Here is a 20,424-nt window from a genome sequence, read left to right as displayed (position 1 = left end):
CCTTTTAGGGTTTGTCACTTTGTGGTGCTGGTTATGAATCCAGGGCCTGGCATGAGCCAACAGTCTCTGCCTGAGCGACTCCCCAGTGTCCCATGACAGGGTCCTAAGTATAGAAAGTGTCACTTCGGGAATGTGTCTCTCTCCTACATTTTGTATTGTTTTGCTTTGAGACCAGACACCATCTCATGTAGCCCAGGCTAGCTTTAAACTCATTGTGGAACTGAGGGTAATCTTGAATTTCTGATTTCTCTGCCTTTGCCTCTTAAGTACTAGGATTACAGGCTGAGTTTTATTTGGTGCCAGGAATGAAATCCAGAGCATCTCCAATACTAGGCAAGCACTGAGTCACATGCCCAGCCCTCCCTCATGCATCTGTTTGTTGCTTTCCTGCACTGTAAGGCAACATGTCCCTGCACTCTGGCTCTGGTACTCTTGGGAGTCTTATCCACATAGGAGAGAAGAAAGTAGATTGCTCTCCTCTTGGGGAAAGAATGTTCGTTCTCTCTCTCTCTCTCTCTCTCTCTGTCTGTCTCTGTCTCTGTCTCTCTCTCTCTCTCTCTCTGTGTGTGTGTGTTTGAGAGTGAGTGTGTAGTGCACCTGTGAAGGAGCTCCATGGAACCAATTCTCATCTCCCATCTTGTGGATCCCTGGGAGTGGAACTCAGGCTTGCTTGGCAGCAAGTGTCTTTACTCCCAGAGCTGCTCTGGCCCTTTTTGGAGTGGATTTTTAAATGGTAGAAAGTCACCATGTGAAGGTTGCCAGGTCATAGTTAATGTCGCCTCCAGTCACTGTTGGGGGGCATCTACCAGACATATATAACCATGAGCTGGAAAGAACCTAGAAGCCACCACCTGGCAGGCACTGTCCCTGGTGCCTTTGCCCTGTCTCCTTCAGGCCCAGAGCTAGGGCTGGCACTGTCCTGCCTCCCTAGTCACAGGTACTTTCATTATTGCTCTGGGACTGAGGCTTGGGGAGGGATGTGGAAGCACAGGGCCATCTCAATTGACTGAGCCTGAAGCACCTGTCATTTCCCTCTGTCCACAGGTGGGGCCCCATCTTGCTACATTCCCCACTGAGGCTGATCGACAGCAAGCTCTTAAGGCCCACCAGGAAGAGTACGCTGTGCGCCAGGGCACCCTGAGGATGGGCAACTATACTCACCCTTAACCCTGCCCCACAGAGGGAGCCTTCTTGATGCAGTAGAAAAATCCCCAAAGAATTCATATTTTACTCCCAAACCCCAGGAAGACACTCCCACATTTTGACACAGCTCTTTCCCACAGGGACCTCAGATTCTTAGGCTACTTATTTTTTATAAGAACCCAAGCCCCGCTTCTGTCTTGTCTTAGCCCCAATTTCCCTCTGCCTAGGGAGCCACCATCCTCCTCACTCCCCTCCACTTCTTCCTTTCCTCTTTCCCCTCTCTCTCTTCCGTGTCTCCTTCCATCTTCGCCTCCTCGTCCTTTTCCAGGAGACCCCCTCTGCCTCTTTGCAAGCCTTACTTTACAAGATAAACCAAAATTACAAGGAAGTATTAAAATAAATCGATCAATCCAGGCTATGAGTCAATTTCACAGCCCTGTCTAGCAGGCACCAAGAAGGACCTGTGTGTTTCCTACAGAAAGTGGAACCCCGCAGGCTTTGAAAGCCCTCATTTCATATTCCAAACATGACTCTTAATTGCCCTTCTGGGGATGTCTGGGGTCTCGACATGGAGGGATTCTCTCTCTGGGACCCCTGACAGCAGGAAGAGCCTGCGGTTCATTACTCAGGGCCGGCCCCGCCCTCAGTGTTGTGGACCTGTCAATCACACAGACCAGCATGGTCTTAAGACTACCTGGATGTTGCTCATCCCTCCAAAGGAGAGCACCTTGTGTGTGTGTTGTGTGTGGGGGGGAACCTCCAGGGGTAAAATATCTTGGTATCCGAATTCCATCTTTCCCCAATGTCTTTGGCTTCTCCCCACAAATTACAAATGGATTTATTTTAAATATAAAAGATGACTTGCCTTCTTTGCCTGAGTCTTTATTTGAAAGCAAACTGTGAAGGGAAGGGAACTAACTTCAGATATGGATGTTGTTACACAGAAACTTTCAAGCTATGCCAACCTCTACACCGAGCCCACAGATCCCTCCCTCAGACAGGCCAGGTTTTGAGGCTGTAAGAGCCTGTTCTAGTCAGAGTTCTATTGCTGGGAAGAGACACCGTGATCTGTCTTGGAACTTCCTCTGTAGACCAGGCTGGCTTTGAATTCACAGAGATCTGCCTGTCTCTGTCTCCCGAGTGCTGGGATTAAAGGCATGTGCCACTACCGACCAGGACAACTCTTATAAAGGAAAATATTTAATTAGAGCTGGCTTGCAGTTCAGAGGTTTAGTCCATTGAGGACATGGCGGGAAGCATGGTGGCATGCAGGCAGACATGGTGCTGGAGAGGAGCTGAGAGTTCTACATCGAGATCTGCAGGCAGCAGGAGGAAAAAGACAGAGTGTGGCTTGAGTACTAGAAAGCCCAAAACCCACCCTCAGTGACACATTTCCTCCAATAAGGCCATACCTCCTAATGCCTGCCAAGTAGCACCACTCCTTAAGGTCCAAGCATTCTAATCTATGAGCCTGTGGGGGCCATTCCTACTCAAACTCCCCCCTCACCCCGCCAGAGCCCCAGGCAACTGAGTTCTCAGGACTCACCTAGGCCCCTGCCTGATGCCTATATTGGGAGTCTGACATTTGTTCACCTCTAACAAACCCAAATATACAGAACACTCTGTTTCCCCCAAACCTGCTTCCTCCTCTGTCTTCACACATCATAAGTGACACCAGGCACCCAGCTGCTAAAGCTCAGACTTTCCTTTGCTCAGATCCCTTCATCTCTCACATCTGATCCACTGCAAGCTTCTGGAGTGTAGGTCAGTTGGTAGAGTGCTTGCTTAGTTTGTAGAAAGCCCTGAAATCCATTCCCGGCATGGCATAAAATGGATATAGAAGTATACACCTATGATCCCAGCTCTTGAGACATAGAGGCATGAGATTCAAAGTCAGCCTGGACTATTTGGAACATGGTCTTAGAAAAAGAGAAGAAATTAGGTGGTGATGGTGCACGGCTTTAACCCCAGCACTTGGGAGGCAGAGGCAGGTGAATCTCTGTGAGTTCGAGGCCAGTCTACAGAGTTCCAGGACAGCTGGGGCTACACAGAGAAACTCTGTCTCAAAACGAAAACACTCCCTGTTAGTATTCAGGCATCTGTACTGGCCTGCCCTTGATGTTCTGACAGGAGACACACTCAGCTGCAGCCACTAAGAGCACCACCTGTGCACATTCACTATGTTCCCTTTTAAAAGGCCCCCCTTTCTCAATCTCTCTCTCTCTCTGTTCCTTTCTCTGCCTCTATCATCCCTCCCTTTTCTCTTCTGCTGCTCCTGTCCCCAGAGGCCAGTATCCCCCTCCCCTCCACCTTTCCCATTCCCTTTCCCCTAATAAAAAACTTCTCCATGTGAACTCTGTTGCATGATGTCTGTCTCAAGCAGCTTTTTAAATTACACCTTCCCCACAAGACAGAAAAGCTGGGCATCTTGGTGCACACCTTTAATCCCAGTACTAGGGAGGCAGAAGCAGACAGATCTCAGTCTGGTCAGCCAGGACTGTTAAACAGAGAAACCCTGTCTCAAAATAGATAGATAGATAGATAGATAGATAGATAAAATAAAATAACAAATACAAGAAAAAGAGAGGAAGAAAGGAAAGAAAACCATGTGACTGGTTCACCTGGATCTCAGCAGCCTTCTCTCTGAGTTGCATCCCAGAAAAGTTCAGAAAGCTCCTAGCTGTGCCTCCCCCATCCCCGCTCCCCAGCTCCTCAGAAGCCTTGCTCTAGAGCAGGCTTTCAAGTTCTGTGGCTTCTGAAGGCAAAGCTAAGGTCCAGCTGGGATGTCCCCAGGCCCATCACTGGGTCACTTTCTACATGAGCCCTTCCCTCAGTCACCTCCCATCTCTAGCCCCTCCTCCGTCTCCCCTGGACCTGCTCACTTCTGCCTCAGGCTTAATGCTTGTTTTCTTCTCTGCCTGCTGCACCTGAGGTCCACACTGTCACCTGCCTCTTGCAGATCTCACTGAGTTCCTCCTCCCACAGCCCCAGGTAAATTCACACTAGCCTATGTGAGTTGTCTGCAGCACACAACCCCACTCCAGTTTCTTTACTGGCTCACTGCTGCCCTCCCTCCAGAGGGATCCCACCACTGCCATCAGGGATCTCAGGTGCCAGAGGCAAATCCCTTTGGGTCGTGGGCCAGGTACCTGGTAGGTAGGTGTTCAGGGCTGTCTGCACAGTTGCCACTGACTGGAGATCCCGCTGGGCCTGGAGGGTTCTGTACAACAATCAGAGCAGGTTTCCACATTGGTACACACACCACACACACATATACACATGCAGGACATATGCATACACACATATACTTACATGCAACACACACACACACACACACACACACACACACACACACGCTGCAGCTCACTAGCAACCACATACTGATGCCTTGGGATCATGGTAAGGCTGTGAATAACCCTAGCCCACCTATGAGCTCGAACCCTGTTCTCACTCCAGAGGGAAACAAATCTCCTGAAGCATTCGATTAAAGCCATCCTGAGTCTCTGAGCTGGGTGGAGATGCAAAAGTGAACCAGAGATGGGGTCAGCCATGGAGCCAGCAAACTGGGCCACTGGCTAAGAGCACAAAGCCAGCATGATCTGGAGCCAGTATCCTAACCTCTGAGCATGAGTGTGAGGCAGGATGCTGCTCCACCCCCACCCAAGTTAGAGAGTGGGCCCTGAAGAATATGTAGGATGTGATAACACGATAAACTGTGGATAAACGTGAGTTTTTGTTTTCTTGCACTAAAACACGCTGGGATAAGTCCTAGGATGTAGGATAAGCCCATATTCAAAAGAAAGGGAAAAGATACTTCGGCTTCCAACAAGAGAAACAGCTGTATTGGAAGCTAGATAATTTTCCAAAGCACTCTCCCCACCAAAAGAAAAATTGGGCCTTGGGCTACTAAGGGTGGGGTTAGCCTTACTGTGGCATTGAGGGAGCAGCTGGCAGTGCCAGGCTGGCTTTTCCCAGGACCCCGCTGAGGTGGTGGTTGGACTAGGCCAGCACACACACTGAAGTGTTGAAGTGTTTCTTTTACTCAGCTATTGCTTGCCTGGCACACTGTGCCACTTGTGGGGCCTGTGCCAATGCCTGGGTGCTGTCCTCATGGGCCATGCTCAGGATCAAGGCTGGATCTCAGGGAACTCAGTGAAGACCCTCAGCTCCTTGTCCTACAGCACCACCCACTGGAAAGCCAGAGGCAGAGTCTGTGCAGATTCCTGGGCCACTTTCATGGGCTCCGAGTGAGGGCTTGATTCTTTCAGACCTCATCAATTATTTAAGCCTGTACAGAGCTCCGTGTGTGGGTTTGGTCTGATTCCACTGCTTCAAGTATCCTGCCACACTAGCCAAAGCCCTGTCCCCACTTGAGCCTGGCTAGGGGTCGGGATGCAGCTGCCTGCCCCCTGTTGATCTAGGAAAGAGCCCCCAACCCCAACCCCAGGCTCTATCCTGCAGGGACTGGAAATTCATTTTGTTGACTTCATTAGCCTCTCTCTACCACAATCCCTCCAACAACCTCACACATGGCAAATTCATGATCAAAAGACACTAGAACTCAGGGCCAGGAAGATGGCATAGTCAGAAAATTGTTTGCCTTAAAAGCATAAGGACCTGCATCCTGTCCTCCTCCTCTTCAACAGTCTCACTACGTAGCTGTCCTGAACTTGATATGTAGACCAGGCTGGCCTCACACAGAGATCTGACCTTTGACTCCCAAGTGCTGGAATTAAACGTGTGTGTGCCACCACCCCCAACCCAGAAGCCTGCTATCTTCTAATCCCAGTATTGAGAAGGTGAATCCAAATGGAATCCTAGAACTTGAAGGCCAAACAGCTACTCGGCCAGCTCTCACCAGTTCAGTGAAATACTTGATCTCAAAAAACAAAGTGGGTAGCTCCCAAAGAATGACATCCAAGGTTAATCTCTGACCTATTCCCTCCCAGCACACAGGTACATACACCTACACACACACACCTGCACATAAACACACACACACCTATATACACGCCTACACACACACCCCTACACCTGCACTTACACACCCCTATACCTACACACACACACACACACACACACACACACACCTCTACATACATACACCTACACACAAAAAAATAGAAACTAGAATTCACTTAATAAGGGAGGGCTATATATCATCCTAGAATTTGCCTCTAAAATGACTTCTCAACTGGGGATGTATGAGATGGGGAGAACTTAACTTTCCATCCCAGGTCCTTCAACAATTCTGTGTGAGGGTGGGTGTCATGAAGATATGCCTTGAGCCCCTGTTTTGGCCATCTCCCAGCATCATCAGTTCTTCCTCCCAGTTTGGCTTTGTGGTCCTGGTGTGTGTACACTGTCTCTAGGAGCCACAGGGAGGCATGAGGTCTGAATCCAACCTGGACTGCTTAGAATTTTTTGGCTTGCTTTCTGAGGTGGGGGCAGGTAGTACCAAGCAGATGTGCACTTAGCAGGAAGGGCCAGAAGGTGTGGGCCTGTAGGACAGGAGTTTTGAGATGAAGCACCTGGAAAAAGAGCTCCATCTCATGAAGAACACCTAAAGACATAAGAGACATGTTGGGGGTTAGAGTGTCACTCAGCAGCAAGACCAGAGCAAGCTTCTAGTGTGGGGGTCCCCCCACAATTTCCTCTTATGCTGATTCCCCCCCATGCCTACAGATTCCAAACTAGTATCATTCATATTCTCCCCTTCTGGAGTAACTTTGACACATGGTCTCATTTAGCCCAGGCTGGCCTTGACCCCTCTATTTAGCCAGGAGTAACTCTGAACTCTGTATCCTCCAGTCTCTACTTCCCAAGTGCTGGGATTACAGACATGAGCCACCATATTTACTCAGTTTTACCCAGTGCTGCAGATCAAACCCAGGGTTTCAAGCACACTCGGCAAGCACTCTACCAAACTGAACTACAGCCCTCATTCCACAGACAATAATTTTCTTGGCCAGAAGAAAGGAAGTTGCTTCTAGGGAAGCCTGCCACTTGCCGGAGACATTTCATAGTCCTGGATCCAATTCCAGTTCCTAGAGAGGTCCCTAGGTCCAAAGAGAGCTGTCCTTTCTCCAAGCTAGGATGTAGCTCAGCAGAAAAGCACTTGCCTGACCTGACATTCCTGAGATCCTGGGTTCAATCCCAGGTATAATACATTTTAAAACACACAACTTGAAAGCCGAGCATGCCATACCTTTAATCCCAAACCCAGGAGGCAGATGCAGGTGGATCTCCCTGAGTTCAAGGCCAGCCTGGTCTAAGTAGCTCATTCTGTCTCAAAAGCCACTTGGTATTTTTTGCCTAGACAAGGTTTTCCTGAGAAGTCCAGGCTGCTGTTCTTGGATTCACTGTCCTCTCTCCCCGACACACTGAGACAATAGGAATGTACCTCTCCACACAGCCCTTAGTCTGCTTATTCTATCACTCCAACTAAGATCTGTCTTCAAAAACAGACAGAGGGATATAGACAGACCCTGCCCCCACAGTAGCAAGCAAACCCTGCTCTGATGCTGAGATGGCCTGCACTGTGACCATACCGCTCGCTCTGTGTTGTTAGCCTAGCATTTTCTCTTTCACTTACCCTTGTGGACCAAAATATTCTATTTTCTTCACTTCCTTTCCCCGGGAAAATCCTTTCATGTTTGGGCTTATCATTAAAGGGAAAGAAAACACACATGGTGTGTGTATGTGTGTGGGGACAAACAGGAAACCTAAGCTAGCTCCCTGAAAATCCCACCCAGAGGCTTGCCCATAAAAGGCAAGTGTTCTACCACTGAGCTGTGTCCCTAGCCCCAAGTTGGATTTTGATTCTGGTTCCTCCCATTGGGTGCAGTGCAGTGACGAACTTGAACCTATAGGTGGGAAATCTGCAAAACACTTTTTTTTTTCTTTTTTCTTTTTAGTGCTAGGATTGGAATCCAGGGCCTCACACATATTGGGCAAATTCACTTCCTCAGAACCCCAGCTCAGTGTTATGAAGGGGATTTAGATAGGCCATACAAGAATGGATCCTTCTGTGACTCACTGGCATCTGGCCTGAAGCATAGACTTGGTGGGAAGGAAGGGAGGGAGAAAGGCAGGAATGTGTTCTTCTGCCTTCAGATGCTCCCATGGCTTTGACCTAAACAAACACAAATGGTTAAGGACACTCTGGCTTCAAGGCTGCTGTTTGTCCACAGCCTTTCAGACTCATCTGCCTGAGAGACATCCTCATGGGTCATGGGTGGAGTACACCTCCAATCCTCCGCCCTAAGAACTTGATTTGGTAGGAAAGTCCTGGGTAAATGAGTGAATTGATGTCTCCTGGGGCCGGGGAGCTGAACCTGGGTTCCTAGTCTACCCGTAAGAGCAGCTCCTGCTATTATTAGTTGCGAAACTATGAATGGATCAGCAGGAAGTGCAAAGCTGCTTCAGAAGAACCCTAGAAAGTAGGGTGTCCTCAGCCTCATTTTATAGATGAAAAACTAAACAAAATGAAAGGAAAGACAGAAAACCAAACAAACAAATGAGGCTCAGGAAGCAATCTGCCTTTTTTTTTTTTTTTTTTTTTTTTTTTGTAACTTTTCTCAGGGTCCCAGGATAGAACCCGTACAGATTTTAGGGAATATCAAAATAATTCAGCAACCAAGACAATAGTTACAGTGCAATAACTTAAAATAAAATTTAAAAGTCAGGATGGATAAAATAAACACCTTAATGAGGATTTGTCTGGGTTACTAGGTCCCAGTGTGAGATTTGGAGCTAGGATTCCAATCCCTCTGGCCCATTCTTGAGTCAGTATTCAAAATCATCTGGCCCCTTTCTTTGGCAATTCTAAAGCTTGAATGATGGCTGTTTATATATAGTAGCACAACCCTCAGGGGCATTCGGAAGACACAGGAAACATCTCTGTATGGCTCAGTCTGCAGAGCCAGGTAAGCAAAAAGAGTAGAAACAATCCTGTGTCCAGTCCCAGGGACAAATGGTGCTGGGGAAAGAGGAAGAGAGAGAGAGAGAGAGACAGAGAGATAGACAGACAGAGAGAGAGAGAGAGAGAGAGAGAGAGAGAGAGAGAGAGAGGGAGGGAGGGAGGGAAGGAGGAAGGGAGGGTGGGAGGGAGGAGAGGGAGGGAAGCATTCAGGTCTCTGCCTGACCCAAAGCCAAGCCTAGGTCTGAGGCCCTTGATGGAAAAGGCTGTGGAATCTACAGTCGGGTGCCTCATAACACCCACAGGCCTCTCCCATCCTCTTATAAAAGGAAACAGGAGCCCCTAGCAAGAGAGACAAGTTCAGAGGCAGGCAGGGGGCCTTCCTTTGAGGCCCCAGAGTCTTAAGGAGGGGGCCAAGAACTGCTGGAGGACACCTCCTACTGTGTACTCTACTTAAGTGTCTGTAGGTAGAGGGGTAGCTCAGAGAGGCCAGGAAACTTCCTGAGGCATACACCAACCACTTAGGACTCAAAGTCCAGACACTCATCCCTTGTTTGAGAGTGCATTGGATCCAGGCTCTCTGGACCTCTTGGTAAAAATTTCCCCTATTTCCTTCAGACTGCTTCAGAGAGGCTGAGATCAAGAGCCTCTCAGGTAGATGGAGGCTGGAGGAGGAGTACCTCTCTCATCAACACCTTAAGTTAGAAAGAAGCAGGCATGTAAAATAGGGCTAGACCCTAAATTCCAAATGAAACATTCCACGCAGCATATTTTATATTGCTATAGGTTACAATAATTCAATACTGATGATGTTATGTTAACTGACTACTAAATGTTCTTGGGCCTCTGAGAAGCATAGAGAAGCCAGCTAGGGCTGCAAGAGCTTGAGTCTTGGCCTGGTTTATTTTTCCCCTTGCCCTAAGAGGATCTGACTTTCCTCTCTGCATGCTTGGACTCTGATCTGTGAGCTCTAGGTTTCACTTTTGCTGGGTCAGAGATCTCTGCACAAGTCTAAGACTTAGAAGGCTGGCCAGGGCAGGAGCTGCTAGGAGCCCTTGAGGCAGAAGAGGCTGGAGACATGATAGATAGCTAAGAAACCGTGGCTCTTTGCTGGCCACGTCAGCAATGTTTCCATACTATGAAAGGGAGGGATGTCCGCGACTCAAGTGAACTTAAGGTGCTACAAAAGATGAGGGTTTTCCTGACGGGAGAAGCAGTGGAGGTGTAGGCGACCAGCGACTGAGGAGGGACCCGCTTGCAGCAGGAGAGAAGCCCAAGCTGGAGGCTGGCAAGGAAGGCCTTCAGACACCCGGCTCACGGTGATTTATGACTCTCACCCCCATCCACCAAATTGAAAAGAAAGACGACAAGCAAGGCCCGACCGGAGGCACCCAGCGCAGGGGCCCCCGCCCTCCTGCCTCCCCGACAGCTTGCAGCCGAGCCTGGCCCTCCGCAGTCCCCCGGGAGCAGCGGGTCCTCGCTCCCATCCCGGCCCACGGCGAGGCCGCTTCCAATCTGCCGGCAGGAGCAGAGGGAATGCGCAGGAGCGAGGCACGAGGCCACCGCCGGCCCAGCCCGGGAGAGGACAAAGTTTCCGTTCTGCGCGCTGCGAAGGGCCACTCCCGGCCTAAGACCGCTTTTGCAGGATGCGGCACTTAACGATTCCACGATTCCATGGCAGCCTCGGACGCCCGGAGCCGGACACCGGCCTCGAATAGTTTCCCAGGGGCCCAGGGCGAGGGGATAGGAGTGCGCCTAAGGGGCAAGTCTGGGCTCCTCGCTAGCTGCTGGGCAGGTCACTCTGGCTGCTGGGCCCCCGCTGCACAGGTGTGCAGCTCTGCTTCCTCGAAGATCCTGGATCCTGAGGCTGAGCGCAGAGAATTCAGGCCCCCCACCCGTTGCAGCTGCTTTGGGGTCTTAGGCCCCGGCACTACCAGAGGCTGGCCCCAGAAAGGCGTGGAATGAGAGCGCAGTAGCGGAGTCTGGGAAAGGCCGGCCATAATTTCATTTGTAGCACTGCCTTGAAAACAGAACGCAGGCTACCCACGTCTGGGTGCTGACTACCAAGCTGGCCTTAGACATCTTCATCATGTTCGTGCCAGTTCAAAACTTGCATTGTCGTGTCTAGAGGTAACACACACACACACACACACACACACACACACACACACACAAGCGCGCGCATATACAAAACCTACTAGCTTCTCAGGACATGAGCCCCTGGGAGGCCACTGACTAGGGATGAAGAGGTCACTGTGTTCTTTGTTTCTTCGGGCCACAGTCATATCCGTGGGTCCCCTTAACAGTCTAAATTTTATCTTTCCCACCTCTCAATTCTTGCCTCCCAGTAAGGCAGTGCTCTTCTCTGAGAGACATTAGGCTTAACCTTCTGCTCCAGGACAGCAGACCCAGATCTTGAATGTGTGTGTGTGTGTGTGTGTGTGTGTGTGTGTGTGTGTGTGTGTGTGTGTGTAAGACAGAGAGAGAGATCTAGAACCCAAGCAAAACACCCCCCCCAAAAACAAAATTTTAAATTCTTTCTCTTACTAGGAAAGGGATTCCCTACACACACAGGTCTTTTCTCCATCTGGCTTTGCTGCCTTTCTGTGGGATGAGGAAGAAAAATGGGAGGTAGGATCTCTGACCCACCGCGGTTCGGTCGAGTAGCTTGAATAATTATGAACAGGCTCGGGAGAAGGCTTTCAAGGCCGTGCATCCTAACTAAAGGCCACGCAGCCGGCTGGCCCTCCTTCCCACCGGTCCCTGCCCCCCTCCCTGGGCTAATCATCTTCATTAGGGGCGTCATCGCCGACCTAATGAAAGCAAACTGTGTGGAAATCGCCGGTAAACAGTTAGGTCTGTGCTGTAATTAATTCAGTGTCTCTTTTAATCAAACTGGAAAAGAATCGGGCCGTGGCTTGTGGAGCCGTGACATCACCCCCAAAATCGGCCGGAACCAATCAGCGTCATCACTCCGGGGACACGTGGGTGAGTTCCCTTTAAAAAAAAAAAACACAACACAACGAAAAAAAAAAAGAGAGAGAGAGAGAGAGAGAAACAACAACAACAAAAAAAGCCAGCCCCAAAGTAAAAGTGACACAAGTTCGATTTTTTTTTTTTAAGCAAAGGGAGGCGGCGAAAGCGCGCGCCGAGGACAGGTGAGAGCTGCAGTAGGAGCCGCGGGGCGCTGTCCACGGTGCTGACGGGTCCTGGAGGGGCCGAGCGTGCACGCAAGATCTCCGGGGCCAGGTGTCTTCATGATCGGCCGGCCGCTGCCGCTGTCCGCGGTGCTGAGGCCTCCAGGTGCTCTCTGTTCTGCCTGCCAGTAGCGTGGCCCGGGCCGCTTGCTAGACGCCCTGCTGACCCCTGCCCTAGGCTACTGTTTGCCTTGAGGAAACGAGCCGTTTGGATTTTGCTTTTTAAAAAAGGCGATCTTGATTCAGATTCCAACAGCTTCGCATTTCTTCTGTGCCAAAGGGGCCCTCAGGCCGTTCTTCTACCTTTTGGCTCTTCCCAACTTGGTGCGCCCTCCTCCCATTCCTCCCTGACACTCCCACCACCACCCCCCTCGGCTCGGCTGCTAGACGCGGTGCTGCAGAAGACGCGTTGAACCCTTTTGGATGTAATGCGCAAAGGAGGTTGGCCCAGAGCTCCCGGGCTTCCCCAAGGCTGAACTCCATCCAAGGTGCCCACAGGCTCCCTGCCCGCCTTCCCCATGCCAGCCCGCAGCTAGGGGCAGGGGGCAGCGGCGGCTGGGGTTGGGGGTGGGTGGGGAGCTTTTGGGGAGGACAGGTCGCAGTTTGGCTATGGAAGGCTCCAATGGCTTTGGGATTGACTCCATTCTCTCCCACCGAGCGAGCAGCCCCGCCCTTCCCAAGGGGGACCCCTTGCTTGGGGACTGCCGTTCACCCTTGGAGCTGAGTCCACGCTCAGAGAGCAGCAGCGACTGCTCTTCTCCAGCTTCGCCCGGAAGAGACTGTCTGGAGACCAGTACCTCGAGGCCCAGTGCGGCATCTGGCCCAGGTTTGGACTCTCACCTGCAGCCAGGGCAGCTTTCAGCCCCAGCCCAGTCGAGAACCGTCACCTCCTCCTTTCTGATCAGGGACATCCTTGCCGACTGCAAACCTCTTGCGGCGTGTGCACCCTATTCTAGCAGCGGGCAGCCTGCAGCCCCTGAGCCTGGGGGCCGCCTTGCAGCCAAGGCCGGGGAGGACTTTCGCGACAAGCTGGACAAAAGTGTCAGCAGTGCCTCATCGGACTCTGAGTACAAAGGTAAGAAAGCAAGATGAAAATGGGAGATGAGTGTTTCTAAAAAGTGACACTTAGAACTTGAGAGCACACACTTGGAGACAGGCACATGGCCACCTCAGGGATTCCCCAGGTCCAGGCTGAGAGTTGGTCTAGTCTCCACTGATCTGCCAGCCCCAGGGTTGGACCCTGGAGTTCAGTGTGCGTGGCAGGGAGAAGCTGAGGGGGGTATTGTGTATAGGGGACAGCAAGCCTAACCAGAAGTACAAAGCAAACTTTCTAAGTTCCCAGTTGAGACCACAACCCCTCTACCAGTTAGTTGTGCTGGTGGACAAGAACCTCACCTCTAAGGTTCCCGGGGAGGAGAGCTTGCAACAGTGCAACAAGAATTGGAGGATGTTGTTTGTTGGAGTGAAAGCCTGGCAGAAAATTACTGCCAGAGCCCTTAGTACAGTAACAATCTTCTGGCCCTTAATCTGAATTTCCCAACAAGAGGAGAAAGTGGGCCTCCCCACCCATTGGAGAGTGTAGTCTAAGGCCTGTGAACCTGCAAATGAAGAGATTAGTTTGAAGAAGTAATGGGCAGCCTGGCCAGCTGGCTGGTTCTGAGGGGGAAGGTCCCCACATCTTTCTACACAGCAGCTCTCTCTGAATTGGGTCTTAAGTAGTGATCACCAGGCTGCATTCAGACCTAGAGATGCCTGAGTGACAGGTCCAGTTACTTCCATTATCACTTTGCGGATATTTTCATTCTGTTTTAATGACGGAGCTGAGAGATGGGATTAAACAGAAAGGAGGAAAGATGAGAAGAAAGAAAACATGAAGAGAGGGAGGGAGGGAGGAAAGAAAGAGAACATTCTTTAGTTTTATTTCTTATATTTGGGCTCCATTCTGACTTTAGCTGTTTATAAGGTCCAGGGGCATAATTTTCTTTCCAGGAAGAAGTTAAGTAGCAGAGGCCCTGAGTGTCGGAGGGAGCAGGGGATGGAGCTCTATGCCAACTAGCAGAAAACTAGGACCTGGTAGAAACTGCTCCTGGCTTTGCAACAATTAATACCCAAAACAATACTTTGTTATAAAGTCAGCTTCATTTCTGCTTGCATTTCCTGGTACCCATTTGTGCTAAATTTTACAACTATTTAGGTAGAGTTGCTTAATTCTTCCTCCCAACACTTTGAGGATAGACTCCAAACTGAAGCCCCTCATGGATTCTGGTCCACACATTTCTCTCTTCTTCCCCCAGTGGAAATAACTAGGTTTCTTTCAACCAGGCCATGGACCCATCATCTCTAGAAAATTGGCAGTTTCAACCACAGCACTCAAGAAGAGGTCTAGAGGTATTTGGGAAACTTGACCCCAGAAGCCACACACACACCTGTTTTGAGAAGCAGTGTGTGTGTGTGTGTGTGTGTGTGTGTGTGTGTGTGTGTGTGTGTTTTATCCCTTACAATTTGTACAATTTTTAACCAGCTCTACCTAGCTTCATGGTTAAAGAGCAATTGGGTCCAGCCCTGCCTTTATGAAGAGTTGCCTCCTTTTATACTTTTGCCCCAAGCAGGATTTTGAGGAGAGATTCCATTTCGTTTAAGATAATTGGAATATCAATTTTCTTCTCCTGTCCCTGATGATATCTGAGCAGGGAGATGACGAGAGAGAGCCTAGAGCCGGCTGTCTACTTTCACTTAAATAGGTTTGAAGCACAGGATGCTGCTGCAGAAAGTTGCAGCCACCTCTAGGCACAGGCTGCTGCTTTTGTACTTACTTAAAACTCCGGTGAAGTGAAGTGTATGTGTGTGTGGGGGGGTACATTGGCTGAGCAAAGCCAGGCCTAGCACATTTCTCAAACAGGAGTGACTTTTGCAGAGTTAGGAAGCTGGTTTGAGAGACACACAGGAGCCAGGAGCCAGGTAGATGCATTTATCTAGCCACAGACTACTCTGAGTCACTTCCTCTAAGGACGAAATGAGGCAGAGGTCGGGAACAGGCCAGTCCCATCACAAGTTTCTGTCATGAAAGGTTTCTTAAACAGTATTTACTGAAGTTGGATGGGGCTTTGGAAGTAAGGCAGCAGTATACTGGCTGAAGCCCAGGTTCTGGGAGAAAGCAAACCAGGGCTTCACTCCACACTGGAAAGCTCTCTAGCTCTCAGGCTGTAGACCGATGGGATGCAAGTCAGTCTGAGAAATGGACACAAGGTAGCTAGACAGAGACAGACTGAACTCTTGAGTCCCAAAGGCTCCAGCAGAGCCAGGAAAGGACTAAAGTTAAAAGGAAATAAAAAGTGGCTGGCCATGCCACTGGCATGAGGGATTGTCCAAGTAATTAAGGGGGGGGGGGTGGAGGGAGGTAAAGTAAGATTTCTTCGATATCAAGTTTGAGGTTTGAATAAGAATAAGCTTTGGGCTTTCTGGGGAGAAAAGTCATCTTTGTTCTTGAGGGTTCGGAAGCCTTCCAGCGCAAGCAGAAGGCCAAAGGCAGACTGGGGCAGAGTTATTCCAGGACTCCGAAATGCATGGATGCTCGGGCTCCAGGCTCCCTCCCTGCCTGGAAGCCCAGCCTCTCTGGCTGAAAAGCCTCCCTCCCTAGTGGCTCAATTAACCGGATTATTGTTTCCTACCGAGAGAAATCACCTCACATTCAACTGAACCCTGTCATGACAAACGCCACGCACAATGAAACTCACTATAAAAGAAAATAAGGAAAGCAGGGGGTAGGGTGGGCAGGAGCCCCAACCTAAAAGCTTATTTTGGGAGAAGTGGGCTATTCCGTTCCAATCTTGCCTAAAGAGAAGGCGATATGCCAGACTATTTCGATTGAATGTGTTTACTGTTAAGTCAACCCCAACGAAAGGAGAGGAAAACGAATTAATCCAGTTCTGTCTTGTCCACGGTGGACCTCAGTAGTGAGGAACAGATGACCATTTGCCTGATTGAGGACTGTCCACACTGGTGGGGTGGGAGCCACAGCAGGCACGAACGAAGCCTCGACCTCTGTGATACACGCAGCCGATGATTATTTCTCCTAGCTCTTGGCGCTCACAGATGCCCGTACCCTGCCGGCCTTCCACCTGCATACTTCGGAAGTGGCTTGGGAATCCACCGCTATAGTTTCTGGCTAAACCGGGGTCGGAGAGACATGGACACAATTATCCGCTCTTCCGGACGATGGGGTGCTGAGGAGCGAACAGGGTTTTATTTCTCCGTGCGGGTTTTGCTCACAAACGTGGAGGCAAATACCCAGAAACCCGTTCTCGGCCAGTGGCAGGCTAGGCCAGTCTGCCCAAATTGGCTTTCTTGCTCCTGTTGTGTGTGTGGGTGAGGGGGTGGGGGACGGTTAAGTTTCTTCAGGGAGCTGCCAGCGGCTCTGCCCCCAGGCACTTCCTTAACACCATTTCCTCCTCCTCATTCACAGTTCACACCCTTTTGAGGGTAGGGAATCCTGGCACCGATGGCGTCTCTGTGCTCTAGGTGCTTCGGGACCCCAGAAGTCTGCGCCTTGTAGGGAGTGGGACGTTGGGGCGCAAGCACTACCAAACCCTGACGTGCCCTCTGTGTCTCCGCAGTGAAGGAGGAGGGAGATCGCGAGATCTCCAGCTCTAGGGACAGTCCCCCTGTGCGCCTGAAAAAGCCACGAAAAGCTCGCACGGCCTTCACCGACCATCAGCTGGCGCAACTGGAGCGTAGCTTCGAGCGGCAGAAATACCTGAGTGTGCAAGACCGCATGGAGCTAGCTGCCTCGCTCAACCTCACTGACACGCAGGTCAAGACCTGGTACCAGAACCGCAGGTGAGGTTTCACTGCGGGGAGTGGGGGGCTTCTTCTGGAACCTTGAGTCTCTTCCATTCTATAAAAGTAGGAAAACTGAGGCTTTGAGAAAAGACCTTGCCCTAAGTCCCATGGTGAGGGACAGAAAGAACTAGACTGGCATCCAAGACTTAAATGTACACATGCACAGACATGTCAGCCTGCATAGTGACACACTCTCCCACATACTTAGCAGAGGCAGGAATGGTGCCTTCCATAAACAAGCCTCAGAACACACAGCCCCATTAATAATAAATACCGATTAAGGCTTCAGGCATCAATAATTAAGGCTCGTTGCAGTAATTACACAATTATGACGATGAAGAATTATTCAGAGAGGAAAACAGGGCTAGTGTGACTGAGCCCACTTCATGGAACCCAGACAGGCATGCCCAACCACACCCCTAACCCTAACCCTCACCTCACATCTGCCTTGCCCTAGGCCTCCCTAACCCTAACCACACCCCTAACCCTAACTCTCACCTCACATCTGCCTTGCCCTAGGCCTCCCAACTTCTGGCCCAGAGGGATTTGGGACTAGCTAGCCCAGGCCTCAAATCTAGGTGGCCAGTGTACACAGAGCTGGGAAAGAAAGTATGTGCATTCTTGGAGAGAAATCTCTGCTTGGAGTCCCCCAGGCTTCTGGGGCTACCCCCTGGGCAGGGAGGTGTCCACCCAGTAGCCAGCTCCACCACCCTCTCTGTTACTCCACTTCCATTAGGCCTCCCCAGGGGAAGCATATCCAGAGGGTACCCCGACCTGTGAGTTTGTATGTGCATCTTGGAGTCAGACAATCTGGCTTGGAGCAGAGGCTCTGTCTGCCACTTGCATGAAAACTGGCTCACACATCAAGGTTTTAATCTGTAAAATGGGGACAACGGTAATGGAAAGCCAGTGGAAGAGGGGATGAGGCATGATGCATTTACCTCGGGCACTCCGTTATTTATTAACAAATTAGCATGCTCCCTATTGGACACCCTATGGCTTCTCTGTATCAGTCACTAGGAAGGGGCAAGGGTTGTGGAGTGTCCTAATCCTGATGCTCTTCTTTTCCTTTTGGTGCCTTGATTTTGGTTCCCAGGACTAAATGGAAGCGACAGACAGCCGTGGGGCTGGAGCTGCTGGCGGAGGCAGGCAATTACTCGGCGCTCCAGAGAATGTTCCCGTCGCCTTATTTCTACCCACAGAGTCTCGTTTCCAACCTGGACCCGGGCGCAGCGCTCTATCTGTACCGCGGTCCCAGCGCACCGCCGCCTGCCCTGCAGAGACCTCTGGTGCCCCGAATCCTCATCCACGGACTCCAGGGCGCCAACGAGCCTCCACCGCCGCTGCCCCCGCTGCCCGGCGTCCTCCCGCGCGCCGCGCAGCCTCGGTGAGGCGCCCTCACGCCCCCAGCCGTGCTCCGGGACCCCCAGCTCAGGCTGGGCGCGGATCCCTCCCGTCGCCCCGGGGCAGGGCTGCCCGGCTCTCCGCAGCGCCGCAGCCCAGTGTTCCCGAGGGGGATAAATCCACTGAGGCTTCCCCTCCGCTGCGACCTCTCTCCCGGCTGCTCCACCCCAGAGCCACTTCCACCTGCCGGATGTACATACGCGCCCCTGCCCTTCTCCCACCCAACCCCAAGTCCGTGCGGGCTTCCCTAAGTGCCCCCTGTCCCCTCAGCAGCAGGTAAGGGGACGCCAGCGACTGGCTCTCTCCCGTGCCCGCACCTCTGCGGAACAGGGTGGGAGTGCTGTACGGGGCTTCCCTCCCGACTCCTTTATTCTCCGAGCCCCGGGCTAGCGACAGAGCTGTACATACAGTGTGCAAAGTGTATATGAAGTTATTTATTCGTGACCCATGAGCCCGTGACAGTGTCCGTAAATCAGTTGAGTCTGTGGCCTGTGTCCTCCCACTCCCTGGTAGGGCAGGAAGTGGTCGAGAGGGCTTGCCCATGCATCCGGGCCCCCAGCCCCATCCCTCCACCCAGGTCCCGGGGCAGCCAGGCCTCTTGGGTTCTTTTTTAAATGTGGAAATAAACTTCTTACAAATGACCAGGCGCCTGTCCGCGCTACCGTCCGTTGGTTCCCGCCCAGGCCCTCTCCCACCCCTTCCTTCATAAGCAACTTCGGCATCTTACACTACATTTCCTTCCATTCGCAAAAAATTTTGTCTTTTTCCTGCCCCCGCTCCCCGGTGGTCATGGGCAGGAGACCCTGACTGGACTTTCAGGAGTCTCCCCGTTTCCACATCGAGGGGAGCCTGTAGCTCTCAGCCTTCCCATCTGATTCGTCCCGCTTCCATACGAGGACCACGGGCGAGGCTAGAGCCTGGCCTCCCTTTGCTGCGTGTCAGGCCACGAAGCACTCATTGAGCCGGCTCATCTGGTTCAGACCAGGGCGCCGGCAGCTGGTGACCGGCCCTGCAGGCGCACAGGCGCGGGGCAGACAGATGGACACCGAGGCTGTTCCCTGTTGCCCCACCCTCCTCGGCCCCGCGCCCTCCGCTCTAGCTACCCGCAGCTCCTAGTCTCTAATGCCTGATAGGACCCCACGGGCCTTCGAGAGTCCTTCGGTCAACCCTTTGCTCTCCATTCTCTAACCACCCCCACCCCTTGCCCTGGGAGAAATAGGAGCGGGGGTAGAAAGGGGGCATATGCATCACCCGCCTTTGCTCTGACTTCTCATGGGAGTCAGACGCCAGATCACGTTCAAAGGGCCAAGGTCATCTCCTGACACCGTTCGGTCTCCCGGGATGTGGGCGCAGGTGCTGCCCTCCCCCACACCACCTGCAGCACACTGACCTACAAGATGGACTTGCGGGGGTTTGGAAGCTTGCAAGCAAAGTACCCTTCCAGCATTCCTGGCCCAACTGTTCTGGGAGAGAATCTGGCAGTGGAGGGAGGGGGCGTATTCAGAAAGCATCCCCCCCCCCTCTGCCCCAACCACAGCCAGTTCGGCTACTGTTTCCTCCCCACCTCCCAGGATCCTCGCACCCAGGCTTTGCTTTTCTGCGATGGTGGGGGTATTATTCTAATTTTGCAAAATGCACAGCAGCTAATTAAGTCAAGGAGCCCCTCGGCTTTCAAGTTCTTTTGCATGTGAATGCGGGTTGGTAAATCCCTCGATCTGGCTGTGGTAGGGTGTGAGGGGGGACTGTCCCCAACTCAGGGTTAATGAAGTGGGAAAGGAGTCTCTCATAGCCTCCTGCAAACAAAACCCCCCAAGCAACAAACCCTGCCCAAATCCTACATGGATTGACTTAAACCCAGGGGATAAGTGCTTTAAATTAATCTCATTGAATAAGAATGAGACCAAACAAAACTCTTTAAAA

At 51.5% G+C, this 20,424-nt stretch overlaps 2 protein-coding genes across 3 annotated transcripts in view; both read left to right on the top strand.

The window, feature by feature from the left end:
- The window catches only part of Cfap77 (cilia and flagella associated protein 77), a 138,348-nt gene extending 126,031 nt beyond the window's left edge, over positions 1 to 12,317 (top strand). Inside the window, exons 6-7 of one of the 2 annotated variants that reach the window (XM_051185015.1) lie at positions 11,969 to 12,052; positions 12,188 to 12,317. In XM_051185015.1, the coding sequence (XP_051040972.1) occupies positions 11,969 to 12,052; positions 12,188 to 12,226 (123 nt within the window). In that variant the 3' untranslated portion in view covers positions 12,227 to 12,317. Of the gene's footprint in view, positions 1 to 1,044; positions 1,857 to 11,968; positions 12,053 to 12,187 lie in introns of those variants that run through there. The other variant, XM_051185013.1, reaches the window with a different exon arrangement.
- Positions 12,318 to 12,471: 154 nt separating this feature from the next.
- Positions 12,472 to 18,734, top strand: Barhl1 (BarH like homeobox 1). Its single transcript, XM_051185012.1, has 3 exons — positions 12,472 to 13,336; positions 16,875 to 17,097; positions 18,197 to 18,734. Exons 1-3 carry the CDS (start codon positions 12,871 to 12,873, stop codon positions 18,489 to 18,491), a joined length of 984 nt encoding a protein of 327 aa, XP_051040969.1. The 5' UTR covers positions 12,472 to 12,870; the 3' UTR covers positions 18,492 to 18,734.
- Positions 18,735 to 20,424: the final 1,690 nt, after the last annotated feature.

Source organism: Phodopus roborovskii, unplaced genomic scaffold (genome assembly GCF_943737965.1).
Source record: "Phodopus roborovskii unplaced genomic scaffold, PHOROB, whole genome shotgun sequence".
Classification (NCBI taxonomy): domain Eukaryota; kingdom Metazoa; phylum Chordata; class Mammalia; order Rodentia; family Cricetidae; genus Phodopus; species Phodopus roborovskii.
The sequence above is the reverse complement of the archived record's forward strand: the minus strand, read 5'-3'. Positions and strand labels throughout refer to the sequence as shown.

Excerpts from the sequence above, each read along its gene's own strand:
- Barhl1 (XM_051185012.1), top strand. The coding sequence starts at position 12,871 with ATGGAAGGCTCCAATGGCTTTGGGATTGACTCCATTCTCTCCCACCGA. Across the intron at positions 13,337-16,874 it reads ATCGGACTCTGAGTACAAAG|TGAAGGAGGAGGGAGATCGC; the intron begins GTAAGAAAGCAA and ends GTGTCTCCGCAG. Across the intron at positions 17,098-18,196 it reads ACCTGGTACCAGAACCGCAG|GACTAAATGGAAGCGACAGA; the intron begins GTGAGGTTTCAC and ends TTTGGTTCCCAG.